This window comes from Sphaeramia orbicularis, chromosome 22 (genome assembly GCF_902148855.1).
Source record: "Sphaeramia orbicularis chromosome 22, fSphaOr1.1, whole genome shotgun sequence".
NCBI lineage: Eukaryota > Metazoa > Chordata > Actinopteri > Kurtiformes > Apogonidae > Sphaeramia > Sphaeramia orbicularis.
The window spans coordinates 31567016-31585275 of record NC_043978.1 but is presented as its reverse complement, the minus strand read 5'-3'; the positions used below and the strand labels follow the sequence as shown (position 1 = coordinate 31585275).

The following is an 18260-nucleotide window of genomic DNA, read 5'->3' as shown; positions in this document are numbered from 1 at the left end:
CACCAAAACACTTGTTGACAACAGCAACAAATCCAACTTTAGCAATTTTTGGGAATCATGTTTATGGCCGCCTTCTAGCCCAGATCTAAACCCTCTGGATTCTGCTATTTGGGGCGTTTTAGAACATGCTACCAATAGAACATCACACAGCAATGTCGACTTTCTTAAAGATACTATTAAAGAAGAATGGGAGAAGTTGTCACCCGAATATTTGAGGAACACTTGCGCAAGTTTCAGGAAGTGTGTGAAGGCAGTTATTGAGAAAGAAGGAGGTCACATAGAATAAAAACATTTTCTATTATGTAAATTTTCTTGTGGCAAATAAATTCTCATGACTTTCAATAAACTAATTGGTCATACACTGTCTTTCAATCCCTGCCTCAAAATATTGTAAATTTTGCTTCCCCACCCTGTAAAAGGGTCATATTTTGCTAAACTCACTTTTATTAGTCGTTGGTACATTTATTTGTGTATTTGGACCCTAACAGTTCAAAAACTTTGAATTTGAACACTCCAGGTGCTGCAAAGCTATCTTTATATTCATTTTAGCAAAAATCAAGTGGATTTCTATAACCTGTTTTAATTCCTTCTTAGTTTGTTACATCTATAACTAGTTATGTCATGACATTTGCACATATAAGGTCAAGACTTTCCAACGAACATTTCTCCGAATACACCATAATTGTTTTTCAGCGGCAGTTGTTATAGTCCATATTGAAAATATGTCCAAACTTCGAGCCGATTACATAGAATGTTCAGCTGTTGGTTGAATGGGACAGAGCAGCACAGCCAACAACATGGAGGGGGTGGGGGATGAAGTGGCTCATTTGCATTTAAAGGGCCAGCGCTCAAAATGAACTTTCTGGTGTCATTACTCAGAAATAGGGTTAAAGATGGACCTGTGGAGTTGAATTAATGAAGAATTCAGACCCAAGCATAGCATTTACAGTTTATGGAGACCACAGGGAAATGTTTTAAAATGCAAAATTCCATTTAAAAAAAAGGAAAATATCACTCCTTTTAAGAATAATTAAGAGTTCAGAGTTTCATGAAGAGGAAATCCAAATGGTAGTGGGTTTTTAACTGGTGCTACATCAGTAAAAACCAGCAGATGGAGGAAGAAAAAGCAAGAGATGCACCATCTGTCTCCACTTTCACCCTGTACAACTTTGATATTACTGGCCTTATAAACAAGCCCATCGCGTACATAAATAAAACACAACAAATCACCTGCAGCAGTAGTTTTCCTGTTGATAAATGCACACAACCTTTATTCACCAAGGCCTGCATGAAGTATACACACACAGCTCTGGAAACACTTAGGACACTGTTCCAAATTTCCAGACCTGAACTCCATAGAAAACCTCTGGAATGTGATCAAGAGGAAGATGGATGGTAAGAAGCCATCAAAAGCTGAGCCTCTGCATTTTTTTTTCTACTAAAGTGACATAAAGCAGCCAAGAGTAATGTGGAAGAGTAGTGGAGAAGATGCCAAGACGCATGGAAGCAGCTACTGGCAAATTATTCCACCAAATACTGATTTCTGAGCTCTCCCTTGAGGCCCAAAACACTGTATTTTTGTTATTTTCTACAAATAAATGCTCCCATTTTAAAAATTGTTTTATTAACCTTTATTTAATAAGTGAAAAAAACATGAGTCCTTGAGCTTAAAAATCTCTTTTGTAAGAGGACGGCAGCAGCAGATTTTGCAGAAAATAAAATTTCAGCCATATATCCACACAAAGAACATACATAAACTCACAGAACAAACCTCAGTGCTAAAACACTACAAAAACCATATAGAGCACCAACAGTTACTTAAAAAGGTACTGAAGATATACAACAATGTTCGTTAACAGCATCTCAAAGCAGAACTTAATTTAATCAGTTAGAAAACCACATACATCCAGATTGATCCTTTTCCCAATTAGCTAAAATTACTTTTAATTTTACCCAAATACATGTTTATAAATAGCAAAACAAATGCTTTTCAACAGCTCTCTGCACTAAAACATGATGAGATACAGTAGGTAAGTTGTTGATTTCACTTGTATTCTCTTACAATCGGCAAAAATCTTTTTTACATACCAAGGTTCAAGGTTTAAGGTGACTTTATTGATATTTGCAGGTAGATTTGTTCTGCAGTCTGGAGAGGGCATCTCAAACATTATGCACAAAAAACATTAAAACCACAGGACACATACAGGGGACAGATTAAAAACTGCACAGATAAAAGGCATGGACAGCTCACTGATCATGGTTCAAACAGACTAAAAATAAATAGATTAAAGAAACAGACTAAAATAAATAAAAGTCATCAAATTATTATAGTAAATTCTATGTATTAAAAGAACTCGTGTGCAGTATTTATATGTCTGACTCACAGAAGTTGCACAAAAACAGTCATTATAAACCAGGGGTGTCAAACTCATTTTGGTTCAGGGGCCATATTTAGCCCAATTTGATCTCAAGCGGGCCAGACCAGTAAAATAATGACTTAATAACCTATAAATAATGACAAATCCAAGTTTTTTGTTTTGTTTTAGTACAAAAAAAACAAAAAAAACCCAATTAAATTATGAAAATATTTATATTTTACAAAAAAGATGTGAATAACCTGAAAAAACAGAAATTTCATTTGAAAAATTAGTGCAATTTTAACAATATTATGCCTCGACTTATTATTTATACATGTGCATTACACACAATGTTACATAAACATTTGGTAACAGGCAGAACAATTTCTACAATATTACATCTCTTATTATTAACACAACTACAGATCACAGTGGATCCATAATTGCACAAAACATTTAGTAACAGGCAGAATATTATTAAAATTGCACATTTCAGGTTGTTCATCTTTGTTTTTATTTATGTATTTATTTGCATTTTATCGTGAAAGAATAGTTTTGTAAATGTAAATATTTCCACAGTGTAATGTTATTTTTTTCACTTAATTTTTTTCCACAATTTTACACAAAGAAAATTTGTCGTTGTCATTATTTATGGGTTATTGTGTTGTTATATTTTACTTGAGATCACATTGGTCTGTATGTGGAACCTGAACCAAAACGATTTTGACAACCTCGACTGTTCAGGTTAATTTCTGCACTTTCATCCTGCGGGCCGGATTGAACCCTTTGGCGGGCCAGATTTGGCCCCCGTGCCGCATGTTTGATACCTGTGTTATAAACAAAAGCAGAGCTAAAGTGGATCGAACTGGCCTCTGCAAACACTCTTAGAGGCTGATTCGACCAAAGCGACAGTTTATTTTGACTCGGTCCTGTCTAAACTCTGACAGACATCGTTCAATAGTAGAGCTCCAGCACTTTAACAGGCAACCACTCAACTCACAGTAAAGCCTTTCTGCTGAGCCTCAGTTCACACCAACTCACTGTGAGAGCAATCAAAACTAATAAAACAGCAACAGCACGACTCCACAGAAAAGTGACTTCATACGACATGTCAGCGCTGGAAGCACCGTGTGTTTTTCACAAAAACGTGTGAGGTCATGAGGGGATTCAACGCAGCACTTTTTAGTTACAGGAACCTTTTTATGCACTCGTCCACTCTGCTGAATAACATCACAGCTATGCTATTCCTGGAAATGAATTAGACTTATTTCAGCTAAAAGCCATGCAATGTAATACTCACTGGAGGTATTAACTTAAGAGGATAGAGAGCAGCTAAGGAGGCAGCCATCAGTGAAAAAAAATAAAAACACATACGACCGCTGCATTAATTAGAGCGTTTTTCCTTCGCTCAAGGCTGATGACTGCTAACCAAAGTGTGACAGCAGGCTTTACGCAAATGGACTTTAACAACAAGGTCTGAAAAATGAGTTTTTAACGTGATATCACATTAAAGTGTGTGCTTAGTTTTGTGTATCCAGCCCTACACATATCTGATTTCAACTTAAATGTCACAACACCTGAGATGTTCATAAAACTGGCCCATATCAGATTTATCCCAGTATATTTTTCATGCAATCTTATATTCATTTCAATTTTTTATACCAGAATCAATGAATGCAACCAGTTTCATTACATGCCACCTTTAAAAACCATGTTTTTTTATGACATAATCCCATAACTGCCACCATAATTACATTAATTAATCTGGCCTTTATTTCATTTTATGACCATCCTAATATTAAAGCTCTTTTCCATTTTAGTGTAACAGACCAAACACACACTGATGAAGATGCTGTGATATGTATGAAACCTCCTGAACACGTTCCCTGACAGACTGAACAGCTGCAGAGCTCACACGTTCACAGATGAAAACCACCCTGCACATCTGGAAGGTGGTGCAGGAGGAGCTGCACCATCAGGATACCACACTGCTGACTCTGATGCTCATTCTACTTTTATTCTGTTCACAATATTTTATTACCATTTTCTTTGCAAATATCTTTTATATTAACCCATAAAGACCCAGATATCCATCACCGAACAAAAGCATCTACTGATCTGAACTGTTTAATACCTGTTGATCCACTAATCTTATCAATACATGTAAATAATTGGTGTAAAATACAGTTTGTCGTCTTTTCATGGTCATCAGATATGACCCATTTGGACGTTCAGAGGCTTCGTAGTGAATGTGGAAACACCATCATCTTCTACAACATTGATTCACCTATGACAGTGGATGCAGATGCTTGGTTTATGTTCAGTTAATGATATGTTTTACTACAATAGTAACTTTTTCTTCAGTTTTCTCTGTTTTTGATATAATAACCCTCAACTTTAATCTGAGCTTTTATGAACATCTTCATGATCAGTGAATTAAATACAGGAAAATACCTGATTTATACTGATAATATGCAAAATACAGAAGATAATATGATAATAAATGGTGATAAATCACTTAAAAAATGTTAGATTTCATTTGGGAACTGACAAAAAAGTAGTGCTGGGTCTTTATAGGTTAATTTGATAATTCAAATTAATTTTTTGATTGATCAGCCTTCAAAGACCTAAACAGCCACCAGAGACTAAAAGCATCTACTGATCTACAATGTCTAATTACCTTTAAGCCATTTATATTACCAAGCTATTGAAATAATTCAGATAAAATGCAGTTTCTCATCTTTTGCGGCATCAGATATGAACCATGTGGACGTTCAGAGGCTTCCTAGTGAACGTGGAAACACTATCATCTTGTGCAGCATTGATTCAGCAGTAAAACTCATGCAATTTGACTAATGACAGTGGTTGTAGATGCTTGTTTTTATGTTCAGTTAATGATACATTTGCTGAAAAAGTCACTTTTTCTTCAGCTTTCTCCATTTTAATATAAGCTTTAATGAATATCTACATCATCAGTAAATTAAATATAGGAACATACCTGATTGCCATTGAAAATGTAAAATGCTGAAGATATTGCTATACTAAATAGTGGTAAATCACTTTAAAAAGATTAGATATAGAGGGAAATTCATTTGAAAGCTGCCACAAAAATAGCTCTGGGTCTTTAAGGGTTAAGTAGGTGAATAAGTATGTGATTTCTCTCTGACATTAATAAGTGCATTGCAGCTGAAGATGTTTTACTTTATTATTTAGAGTATGAACATGAAACATTTAAACTTGAATGATCAAACGTATGCAAATTGTTTGAGATATTAGCAAAAAATAAAAACAAAAAAACTGCCTATAGCCATTAGAGTTGGGGCTGTTTTTAATTCTACAAAATAACACACAACCAGACTAGTAACACTATTCTGACCGGAGCCAGAGACTTGCAGTGTGAACACATCCTTTGAGACTGTGAGGTCACCAGAGCCAAATGGTCTCCATGGTCCATCCTGGCACAATGACCTGGCATAGGACTGGTTATCTGCCCCAACAGCTGACTGGGTGATTACCAGCATTCAGGGCTTTGAGCACAAAATAACTGAAGGAAGACATTTATATTCTGACTGAGCACTGCACCAGGGATGGAGCTGGTGTTTGTTGGTTCCCAGTGTTTGTCTGTGTGGGTGGCCGGCTGCCAAACGGCTCCACTACTAGCAGCCACAGTTTACCCACCTTCTTATTTACCACTACATCAAAACAATGCAGATGGCTGAATGTGCATTATCCCGTGGCAGGCCCGGGCATCCTCTGGGCATAATGAGACAGCTAGAGGGTGGTAAGCCGCCGTGCAGCTGGAGCGGTAGCACTCTGATAAATGACAGGCTGTGCGGCTGGTGCATTGGAGGCACGGGCTTTAAAGTTTAAAGGACTCGCCTGCTGGTGGTACTGGTGGTACTGGTGGTACTGGTGTCTTACCTCGGGATGCAGTTCGGAGAGGATCCATCTATTTCCCATGTTGCAAACAGGTTCATGGGCACCGGTCTGTTCAGAGCCCCGCTGCCGGGGAAACTCAGCCGGCCGCTTCTCTCCGCCATGGTCCTCCTGTGGGTGCGGGTGGGACCGTCCGACACCGAGGCGCGGGTCTGCAAACGGCGGACCGGTGCGAGGCAGGGGCGCGCGTCAAAGGGGAAGCCGTCACGCGCTCACGTTAGTGCGATGTGAACGGCGGAGATAGAGCTCATGTCTCCGTCCCGGTGGAGGCAGCGGGTCGGTGTGGTCCTCTGGAGCCCGGAGGAACTGCAGTGGGAGCGGACAGGAGTGAACGGACCGACCGCCGGGCTTGTTGTGCCTACCACGCTGCTCCAGGAGTATGAGGAGTGGACAGTGCCCCACAGAGGAGGAAGAGGAGGGGGGGGGGGCGCATATGCACTCACTCTCAGAAACAAATAATTAATAAAATCTACTTTTTTATTTTATGTTTCTGTTTTTTGTTTGTTTGTTTGTTTTTTCTCTGTTTGGGTCTGCACAGTTTAAGGCAGTGTTTTTCAACCTTGGGGTCGGGACCCCACCTGGGTCACCTGGAATTCAAATGAGGTCGCCTGACATTTCTGGCAATTGATAAAAAATTAAAACTTACTATTAAAAATTTATATTACATAGCCTCAGTGTTGTCTAAAATTTATGTTTATTTGCAACATATTATAGCAAACTATTGCACCATCAAAAACAAATTAATTTTAGCAAATAAAATGTCTGTTTTGAATGTCTGGGGTCACCTGAAATGTCTAATCATTTATTTAAAAAAAAAAAAATTAAAACTTACTAATAAAAATTTACATTATATCGTCTAAATGTTGGCTAAAATTAACAGTTATTTGCAACATAGTATAGCAAACAATTACATGATCAAAAACAAATTAATTTTAGCCAAAAAAAAAAAAAGCCTCAGTTTTGAATGTCTGGGGTCGCCTGAAATTTCTAGTAATTGATAAAAAAATTAAAACTTACCAATAAAAATTTACATTATATAGCCTAAATGTTGCTTAAAATGTATGTTTATTTGCAACATATTATAGCAAACTATTACACGATCAAAAACAAATTAATTTTAGCAAATAAAACGACTCCATTTTGAATGTTTAGGGTCGCCAGAAATTTCTAATAATTTATATATATTAAAAAAAGTTTTAAAGTAAAACTTATTAATAAAAATGTACATTATATAGTCTAAATGTTGCCTAAAATTAACATTTATTTGCAACATATATAGCAAACTATTACATGATCAAAAACAAATTAATTTTAGCCCAAAAAAAGTCTCAGTTTTGAATGTCTGGGGTCACCAGAAATTTGTGATAATTTATAAAATTAAAAAAAAAAAATTTTAAATTAAAACTTACAAAGAAAATTTTACATTATATAGTCTAAATGTTGTCTAAAATTAATGTGTATTTGCAACATAGTATTGCAAACTATTACATGATCAAAAACAAATTAATTTTAGCCCCCCAACAAAATGTCTCAGATTTGAATGTCTGGGGCCACCAGAAATTTGTGACGTTAAAATGGGGTCATGAGCCAAAAAAGGTTGGTAACCACTGCTCTATTCTATTCTATTCTATTCTATTCTATTCTATTCTATTCTATTCTTAAAGGTTGTCACAAGTCCACAGGTAGTACTAGTCCAGTGCACATAGGGGTTTTGTTTATTACGTTCATGCACAGAATATAACACAATATTCTTACTTAACTATTTAATAAAAAAAATTATATTCCACAAGTATTTCCTTTTACTTGCATCTTTGATTAACAAAACCACACATACTCTACGCATTCCACAGCTGTGCCCCGTAAAGAATATACAGATCTATATATAAATAGGTTGGAGCCTATTGTTATCAAAATCTTCAATAATACGCAAAAACAGGTGTGTTTCTCCACCAGGAAGGCCTGCTTTTATTTTGGGTTTGCATCTGTACCCTGTCCAGAAGTGCTGGCAGCTGGACTGTGTACAACACACAGAGATGATCCTAAAGGGCAAGAGGTCATGTTGACCGACAAAAAAAAAAAAACCCTATGTGAAAAATGTGCTTTTTGAGAAATTAGGGGAAAAAAACTTGCTGTTTTCTTATAAGAAGCTAATTGGTAACAAAACCCAATAAATAACACATTGTTGTTGTTTTTTTTTTGTTTGTTTTTTACTATATTACTTTTTAAAAATGTCATTCTGCAAGAAAACAAACTATTTTAAATTTTCTCAAAAAAGTGTATATTTTGGATAGGAGTTCCTCAGTCTTTGATGTCTCACAAACTGAAGTAAAAACCTTAACTGAAATGAATTATCAACTGTCCAGACAATGGTAGCAAAACATGAACATGCCAAACATATTAATCAGAGAATCTCATATTAGAAACATCCAAACAGAAAATTTGTTTTATATTATGAACTGACATATCTTTTTTTTTTTTGCAATACAATTTCTATATGTGGTCATACTCAGAGTAATTGTGGACTGTTACTGTGCATGTAAATGTCAGCCAGTCCTGTTACTGACTACTTCCCGGCATCACTTACCCACCATACCCTGCTCCGTGCACAACGTCATTGAAGGTCCCTTTGCTGCATTTTGCTGATTTGCTGGCAGGTGCAGCCGGTGCAGGTTTGGGCGGATGTGGATCTGTGAACTGGATCAGTGCCTCGTCTTCACCCAGACTGTCACTGCAGTGTCCAAATGCAAAGCATCTGACCATTTCTCATATGATACAAATGATGGATGAAGATAAATGAAGGTAACTTTCTCCCATCTATAAAACTTGGGTGTGGTTTTATTATCACACCTTTTTTATTCTGTTATTTTTAAAAGCAGGTTATTGATTCTGATCTACAACCACAGGAGAGGATCTCAGACCAAAACACGGTATTTCTTAGTGGGATAATGTATGTTTATTATTCTATTATGTCCTGCTAGTTGTCTTCTTCTAAGCACGCACTGCCACCGTGTGGTGATCTGTGGAACTGAACCTCCACCTGTTGTCTAATCTTAAATGACTGTTATTCTACTTATGTACTTAAATCTGTTGTATCTTCTGTCGATTACCCAATTTTGCCTCTTTCATTCACCATTTAGATTTGGGGGAGAGGGGCAGTTCACATCTAGGTTCTCACAGCCAGCGTTTGTGTGGTCTTTGTCACTTTAAGGATTAGTGACCAAGCTGATGGATAAACTATTTACATATTAATCCATGGATAGCTTACCTACAATTTTGTTAATGGCAATTCATCCATCGGCTATTTTTAGACAGCGTACCCTCTAGGTTGAAATGCTCTTAGCACCATCACAAAGCTTTCTTTTTCAAATATGTTTACTTGTATCACTAGTGTTCATTTAGATCCAACATCCCCCAGATCCAAATATTAAAGGGAATAAACCATTTACTCATAGTGTATTATTGTTTTATCCAGAGAATTAGTTGGGAGCATTAGGCAGTTTTACCACAAAGGATGTTTCACCCACATTCATCAAATATTCTTAAAAAAATAAAAACAAGACTCTATGGAAACTGCTACATAGTAAACAATGTTTTTATTAGTATCAAATCAAAGTGAATAAGAGACATTTGTTACTGTTGAAATGACAACATCCAATAGGCCAAGGCTGAAGATAAAGAAAATAAATGAAAATGATTCACCAACATTAGACACACAAGGCCTTGATAAAACAGTGTAAAACAAATGTCAAAACTAATGCCAGACTTTGAAATTAATACCGTTACACTAGAAATCTGACATAAATCACCAACTGAGATGTTTTCAACTAGAAACTCACCATCAGGGCAGTGATTGCAACATATGCAGGACCTATTATAGTGCCTCATCAGAAGATTAATCACAGTTTCACAACAATGCAAGGAGTTTGCATTACAGGTGTATTCATCAGGATTTCCAACCCGACGTTAAGCTGTCAGGTAAAGCAGAGGGGAGTGGATGGAATCATTACGTGGCAGATAGCTGGGACAGTCCACAACACTTCTCTATACATTATATAACCTGGTTCAGGCACCATGACCGGTGGAAAATGTTTCATATTTGTCTCATTCTACGTTGGGGCTATCAAATGAGGGAATTTTACTTCTTGATTATTTAACTGGGAAACAAATCTTTTTCCCCCACGGAAGCACATAAAAAAAAAGAAAAAAAAGAAAAAAAGTAACAAATCGAAACTGAAGCGCCACATTAATAACATTAATGACTCAAGGGCATATCAAAAATGTGAAAAGGTAATTTCATCCCCTTCATTTAAAACAAATATGGGAAAAAAAATATATTAAAAAAAAAATCACGCCACCAACATCACCATACAAGCATATGGTGAGCACATATCAGTCTCATCATATGACCTACAGGTGGACTAAGCTCAGTGTTTGCTGTCTGCTGAGGCGGAGCGAGATCTGGACCTAGACCTGGACCTGGATCGAGAGCGAGATCTGGACCGGGATGGGGAGCGAGATGGTTTGTTCTGAACAGGGAGCAGGTGAACGGGAGCGAGATCTGGAGCGAGACCTAGAGCGAGACTTGGACCGTGAGAGGGATCTGGTGGCAGCCTTGGTCCCTCCTGATGTCTTCTTTTCAGGGGTGCGGCTCATGGACCTGGAGCGGCTCCTGGAGTGGTTGCGGCTGCGACTGCGGCTTCGGGAACGACTCTTGGAGCGGGAGTAGCTGCGGGAACGGGAGCGGCTCTTGCTGTGACTGGAGGAAGAAAAGAATGAATTTTAAGATTCGTCCTGCACAACAATGACTTTGTAATTTTAAGACTGCATAGGCAAACTGCTTTAATCTCAGAGTCTCGTTTGGTGCAGTATTGAAACTCAAAAATGCTAAAGAACGGGGCTGCTGCATGTCATATTATGTTTCAGACTGTTTTGGCACCTTCAAGTTCAGATGATCTAAAAATGACCCATGTAAACATGATGAATACCAGTTGTGCAATGAGCCCATGTACACAACTGGAAATATGCATCATTAACAAAATGGGTATATGTTTAAAAAAAAAAACAACATATTGCAGCTCTTTAATTCTGGAATCAACAGGTCATTTAAATAAATAACCACCTATATGTTATAGTTCGACGTTAAAAAAGGTTTGTGGATGATCTTAGCTGGTGGGAGAGGAAAAAAAAACAACAAACAAAAAACACAGGACTCTTAGAATAGTTTTCTTTTGGTAATAAAGGTGAACTGTAAACTTATACTACAGTTCTGAGCCACTTAAGAATTTGGTTTGATCAATTACATTCATCCACTGCTACAAATTCTACTAAATGAAATCATGTGGCATTCAACAGGAAACCTGTTCCTAATGTTTTACATGCATGAAGCCCAATTCTAATATCAAACCATTGTAGTTCAAACTCTAAACACACTCACCTTCTGCTGTCTTCATAGATCTTCAGTTTGCGTCCGTTCAGTTCTGTTCCATCGAGCTTGGAGATTGCATTCTTCATATCACTGCGGGATGCAAACTCTACCACCCTGTTTTAAAGTAAATGACATTAATTTGAAAACAACTTTAACCATGAGACCAAGTGTAAGGTTGGACTGAAAGAGGAGACACTCACCCTTCATTTTTGGTGGGTCTGTGAGCGTCCACAAACGTAACTTCTCCTGCTTTTCTCATCAGGTCTTTCAGATCCTGTGTCAAAGCATTTGTAGCATTAGTAACCGAGAAATAAATATGTGGTGCTAGTGAGAGCCTTTCAGACCTGGAGGGAGAGAAAGAAGCAGGCAGCAAGAAAGCGGCACAGAAACATGGTTATCTACTGTTGAATTTCACAGCAACACAATGTATGTGATAAGCTCCTATTTCAGTGAAGGCCACATAAATATAAGAACCACCCAAAATACTTTGTGACGGTTGATAAGAGTTGCTTTAATACAAACATAATTCATCCCCAAGTCCCATTTACACTTTTGTTTTAATTGTTATTTTTAAGCCAATCAGTTAAAAAAAAAAAAAAAATTCACGTCAAGATTCTTGATTCACAGCCGATAAGACTTTTAATAAACATTTTGTTAAACGCCTTATTCTACATAAAACAAAATACTAGATTTTTTTTTTGTATTTGAGACAAACCTGTGTATTTATTCTGGAGTGGGATGATAACTGTGGGTAATGCTGGGCACACACTTAATGACTAACTGAAAGATGGGATAGAATAAAATTAAAGACTGTTTCCACCTACTGGAATAGAATATTGTGTTTTACTGTTAGAGAGGAACACAAACCTAATGACTAAGTCAATCCACAACATAGTACACTTAACAACTGGTCAGTGGAGGACCAAAGTCTCATAATAATCTGTTTTTCTCATTATCGGTCACAAGCAGTAGTTGTTTTTTTTTGTCGTGAAAATTGTGCTGAAAATAAAATAACAGACACAAAATGGAGGCAAAAGTAGAGTTTAAGTGAGATCCTGGAATCAGAAGTATGTTAAATGTGGACAGTGTTGATAGTGAAACCTGAGGTAGATGAGTTGGTGTGTTTTGTCTCTGATGTAATGTCATACACATTCATTCTCTTCCCATTGTGTGTTTTGCTCACCTTCGTGTTGCGTTTGTTTACCAACATCATCGATCACCAATGTGAACCGCAAATAATAATGGTGTTGAAAACCCCACTAACTAGGCCAGATCAGCCATTACCTCTAAATCACATTCAGAGTCGACAGTTGTTAAGTGTGTGCCCAGCTTCACAGGACAAAAACTAGTTCTGGAGTCTATTTTTGTCCATAAAGCCTACAGAAATAAGTTGCCTTGTTAGAGTAACATTTTTAACAGTTCTATTTCTTACATCTTCCCCCTATCCATTTGACAAAGTAACTCTACACCCCCTTCACCACCCAACCCCGTATAAACCCAATCACATGAGTTTTATGCTACTTACCGTTCCATACCCAGGAAGATATAAGCATAGAGCCACTTGTCCAAATAGCAAATGGGAACCAATGCAGTGTTAAGCCCTTGAGAAACGACCACGGCCTTGACTCAGCATCCGGCCTCCACAAGTAAGGAACCACCAGAGAGCAAGTAGTGGGGAGGGGTGTGCGCCCGACTCAACACCCCCCCCAGCTCCATCAGCAACAGAAAAAGACCCAAATAGGAGAGTGTAGGGACCGTGGATTTGAGGGGGGTTACAGCACTCGGGGATGCCAGCCCACAGAACCTCCAGACTGTGGCTACGGACCTCCTAAGGCTACCGTATCCTGCGCTAGACCACTTTCACCCGCTACGGGGCCCAGCCAAGACTTTAGACCGGCGGCAACTGCGTGTAAGGAGAGGCACCAAATGGACACTATTCAGAAAAACAACCAGGAGAGGGCGCTACACACTTCTGACACCTCCATGGAAGGTGTGCATTGGCCTCTGATATTAGGAAACCATATCAGAGCAGCTGTTAAAAAGAAACTGAAGATGGAAGTGAATGGAAGTAAAACTGGGGACCTTTTATTGTTATCAGCCAATTATCCAATGTGTTAACAAACATTTTATTATGTAATCTGACCCGGCCGTTCAAATGAATGCTTTTTCATGAAGAAAATAACTTTGTAATTACAAGGTGACTTAAATGGTGTTTCTTTAAAAAGCTTGTGTTGCAAAATAGATCATTCTTTAAAAAAAAAAAAAAAACTCGGAGATCTCTTACCTGCCAGCTAATCCGTGAAGAGAGGTTCTTTACAACCAGTCTGTGATCAGTTCGAACAGGAGGGCCATACCTAGGACAGCAGTACAAAGAGGAGGAACATTAACTAAAAATGATCATTATTCTCATAAGAAAGCCCTGACTGTTTGTCAGCCAAGTCAGTATTTCAGTTTGATGCAGGTAAAATAAAAGCCTGTCATTTCATTTCAAAGGTTGCATTTATTGGTTTATCTAACTTCACAGTGTAGATTTTTCCCCTGTATATATTTGTTCATATATTTGCCCATTTGTGTACTTTCATAAAACACACTGGCTTTGCTGTAAGTTTGCACCATATGAAAATGAAAGGGGATATAGGCCTTGAAATTTCAACCTGACTCAAACTGAAATGTAAACTACAAAACATTTAAGGAAACTAAGGGTGATAGTATACAAATCTAAAAAATACTGGCTTTTTGTTTCTTTTTCATTTTACATTTGCTTTTTAACAGTGTTAACCAAAACCTCTAATACTATGTATCCTTAGTTCAAATAAGGTATTTTTTTGGGGTAAAATACCTGGATCCACTGCTACGAGATGGCCGATAGCTGCTGAAACGTCCCATTCCAGGTCCACCACCTCTTCCTCCTCCTCTTCTGGAACGAGCATGCTCAATCGTGACCCTAAAAAAGGTAAGAAGTTCTTAACATAGGGTCTGGAGTGCTGCTAAAACATTCTGTGTGGTGTGATGTGTCAACTATGTAATAAACGAATATGTGTTTTTATCAAAAACTATTCATTTGATCCGGGTACATGAACAACAAATTTCTCTTCCAAGGCAGAGATTGAAGGGTTGAAGACATCTTGCAACTGAAGTTTTGACAGTGAATAATAAACATGACTGGCAGCACACATGCTGGAGATTTTCCAGGAACATGGGCTCAGTTTTTCATTCTTGGTAGTAAGCCATGTGAACTGACAAACTGAGTGTGAATAGTCGCAACTGGTGTCGCATCTACACCTCTGTGTCATCTTTGTGGAAACAAATTGCTCTTTTGTTACACACAATAGTACAAGCTTTTATTGCTGCAATGAGCAAATTTTAGTATGGTTGAACACACCCTCACCTACAATCAGTTTAAAATAACATAGCAGATAGAATTTTAACCAGTTTTGCAGTAATTAAGTGAGTAAAGAAAATAAGAAATCATTCAAAACAGATTATTACCTTTCACTACACAGCTCTTTGCCATTCAGCTCATAAACAGCATCGTCTGCATCTCTGTGGTCATCAAATTCCTGAGAAGATGGAAACAGTTATGTCCAGATTCCATAAAGATGAAAAAAGCCCATTAGAAAACTTACAAAAACATTCCAACAGATCAATTGCACTAACCACAAAGCCAAAGCCATTTTTCAAGTTGATTTCCCGAATCCTTCCATATCCCTTAAAAAACTTCTCCACATCTCTCTCTCTTGCATGTGGGCTCAAACGGCCAATGAAGACACGACAGCCACTCATTGTGATCTGCAGAAAGGGAAAAGCACACTGTAAGGCAAGTATTTAACTAGACAAAAACAAGGACAGAGCATACAACTTTATGGATATCCCATCACAATTGGAGTTGGCTAGTTGTTAAATATAAACTTTAATTGAATGAACATGCACGCTGCAAGATCAAACTGTAACTGATCTGTTACTGATTATGGATAAAGTACACAACAGCAACAGAAAAATTGGGTAGGATCCCATTTTGATTCAGTTGAGACATCAAAAATTGTCTTTCAAAACCCCTGAGTGTAAGTAACACAGCAGAGTGATAAAATGTTAATGACAGAATAGTGCTTTGTTTACAAAGAAGCTAAACAGTTCACCCTACCCTGGGCTGAAAGACAATAAACTGAGACTATAAGCATGAAGCTGTTACATGCAACAGCATGGCTCGGGTATGGACTGGTTCTACAAGTATTGCAGGGGTGGGGGTTGTGACTATATGTTAATTACTTGTTTCGAGGAGCCCCCAAGTCATATGAAAGAAAGAGCTCCAAAGTTCCTAGACGTGACCAACAATCTCTGCCATTTATATATGTAATCGCTTGAAACTTAAAAATTACTTTACATAAATACTGATCTTGAAACAGCCTTACATCAAACCTAATTTTTCAACGTTTTGAAGGAACCGTATGGTTGATATAACGATAACATTACCTACGTTAGTTATTCCCCTGGTAATATTGTAAAGATTTGCTCTCAGGTTGTACAAATTCTGATTTCCCCGCTTAACTTCTATTTCAATGTATTTATGTGAGATTCTAGACTGTTGCTTACTGAAATTAGCTTTGTGCTAAGGCCCCATATTACGAGTAGAGTTGCTTTTATTAATTGTTCAATTTGTTGGAATAGGTAATAATAATAATTGCGGGAACAACGGACTGATCAATAATAGCAATACTACTCGATTGTGGTAATATTTTTAATAGTTGGAAACGCTGTTGTAAAGCCTAGGCCTGCGTCGTGCTAGGCTAATTTAGCTTTAACCGAAGCGCATTTTAAGCTAATTCCAGTCACACGTGCTAGTATAAAAAAAACTCAAACGCGCACAATTACAAGTAGGATGTATTTATTTAATAATAAGACAAGTAAACTAAATTGTAAAGGAAGTTTTATTACATGCTGTAGGTTTTTGGTGCATAAACAATGGTTACAGCCTGCCTCGAGGTCGACTTGGTAATGTTAGCTGATTCGATAACGTTAGCTAGCTACCAGTAGATAGTTACCTCCAAAAACACCGATTTTCTTGGAAAACACAAATCCTATAGTTCGTTTGTTTAAAAGCAGTGGATTTGATAATGATTCAACACTGCTGCATTTGTCTTACCTTGATTATCTGTCGAGAGCGTGTTCGGAGCGGTTGTTTACGTCGCTGGTCTACTGCTGCAACTTTCCTGGATGGTGTCGGTCCTACTCGGCAGAATCAAAATGGCGAATGAGTTGAATCCAACCAACAGGAAACGCTGCTAACGTCCGGTTCCCAGGAAGAGGTTGGTCATTATCCGCCGCAGTTAATAATTAACCTAGCCCGTCTGGTTGGTGTTGGTTAGAAAAACAATAATGCCATACGGTAATCTATTTGCCTTTATCTGAGCAAACAGTAACCAAACACCAAAAAAATTTATGTAAAAACAAAGGCTTTCCATAGAGTCTCTAAAGGGGGATGTATCAATGATTTGGCAACCCATTAAAAATATGCCTTAAGAAATACTACTGTTTTCATTAATTTCTGATCAGCGTCACTAATCTTTACTAATACACCCTGTAGCCATATCCAGTCTTTTCTGCTCTGTCTGCATTCACACAAAAACCTCTTATAACAAACTAAAGCGTTATGTGTTTCTTATTTGTTTACATCTCAGTTTTTGTTGCACAGTGGTTGGGTTTGAGGAAAATCTGCAGCTTAGATCTTTGAAAAAAAACAAAACAAAAACAAACATAAAAATCCTGTCTTATGTAAAACAGAGTAAAAAAAATATTAATTTTATTATGGTCATGTCATCTTCTATCCAATGGTCATATTAAACATATTGATAATAAGTTGCATTTATGTGATACTGTGAAAATACAAGTTAAGTGTATTCATGACCTTGCTTGAGCAGTAGTGGTAGAGTAAGGAATTATCTGTAAAATGCACCTGTTGCTTGGTGCATGTTGCATTTTCCTGCAGTAGAAGCTTGTGGTTGACTTCATTTTTAACTACTATTAAACAACTGTGTTGAAGTAAAAATAGCATTTTAGAATATTTGTCCCTGAGATGTTGTAAAGTGCATTCAGAAAGTTACATGAAATGGAAAAACTGAAGTATGATTTAACCTTTAAAGACACGGAGCAACTTTTGTGGCAACTTCGACAGTTATTTTTCCTCTAAATTTATCACATCCTATCTGTTATTATCACCAGTTATTATAATATTATGATCTGCATTTTGCATTTTTTGGTAAAAATCCGTAATTTTCTGTCATCAAATTTCAGTTATTATATCAGAAGAGAGAGAAGAAGAAAAAAAGATGTTTAAAGCTAAATATATCAGTAACTGAACATAAAAACAAGCATCTGCAACCACCATCATTTGTCAGATTACATGAGTTATATTGGTGAATCAATTTTGCAGAAGATAACAGTGTCTCCACTTTGACGAAGAAGCATCTGATTGCCCAAATAACACACATCTGATGCCAGTGAAAAGCTGAGAAACTGCATTTTACCTGAATTATGTCAATGTACTG

General features: G+C 37.3%; 2 protein-coding genes across 4 annotated transcripts in view; both read right to left on the bottom strand.

The window, feature by feature from the left end:
* pacs2 (phosphofurin acidic cluster sorting protein 2) overlaps window positions 1–6651 on the bottom strand; it is a 107848-nt gene extending 101197 nt beyond the window's left edge. For 2 of the 3 annotated variants that reach the window (XM_030126215.1, XM_030126216.1), the window contains exon 1: window positions 6279–6397. In XM_030126215.1, the coding sequence (XP_029982075.1) occupies window positions 6279–6397 (119 nt within the window). Of the gene's footprint in view, window positions 1–6278 lie in introns of all 3 variants that reach the window. The other variant, XM_030126214.1, reaches the window with a different exon arrangement.
* Window positions 6652–9867: 3216 nt separating this feature from the next.
* srsf5a (serine and arginine rich splicing factor 5a) lies at window positions 9868–16990 on the bottom strand. The gene is given in 9 exon segments (XM_030126218.1): window positions 9868–10826; window positions 10828–11049; window positions 11728–11832; window positions 11919–11992; window positions 14003–14072; window positions 14558–14662; window positions 15208–15278; window positions 15376–15507; window positions 16859–16990. Coding segments are annotated over 8 exon segments (882 nt in total). The 5' UTR covers window positions 15502–15507; window positions 16859–16990; the 3' UTR covers window positions 9868–10717.
* Between the last annotated feature and the right edge of the window lie 1270 nt (window positions 16991–18260).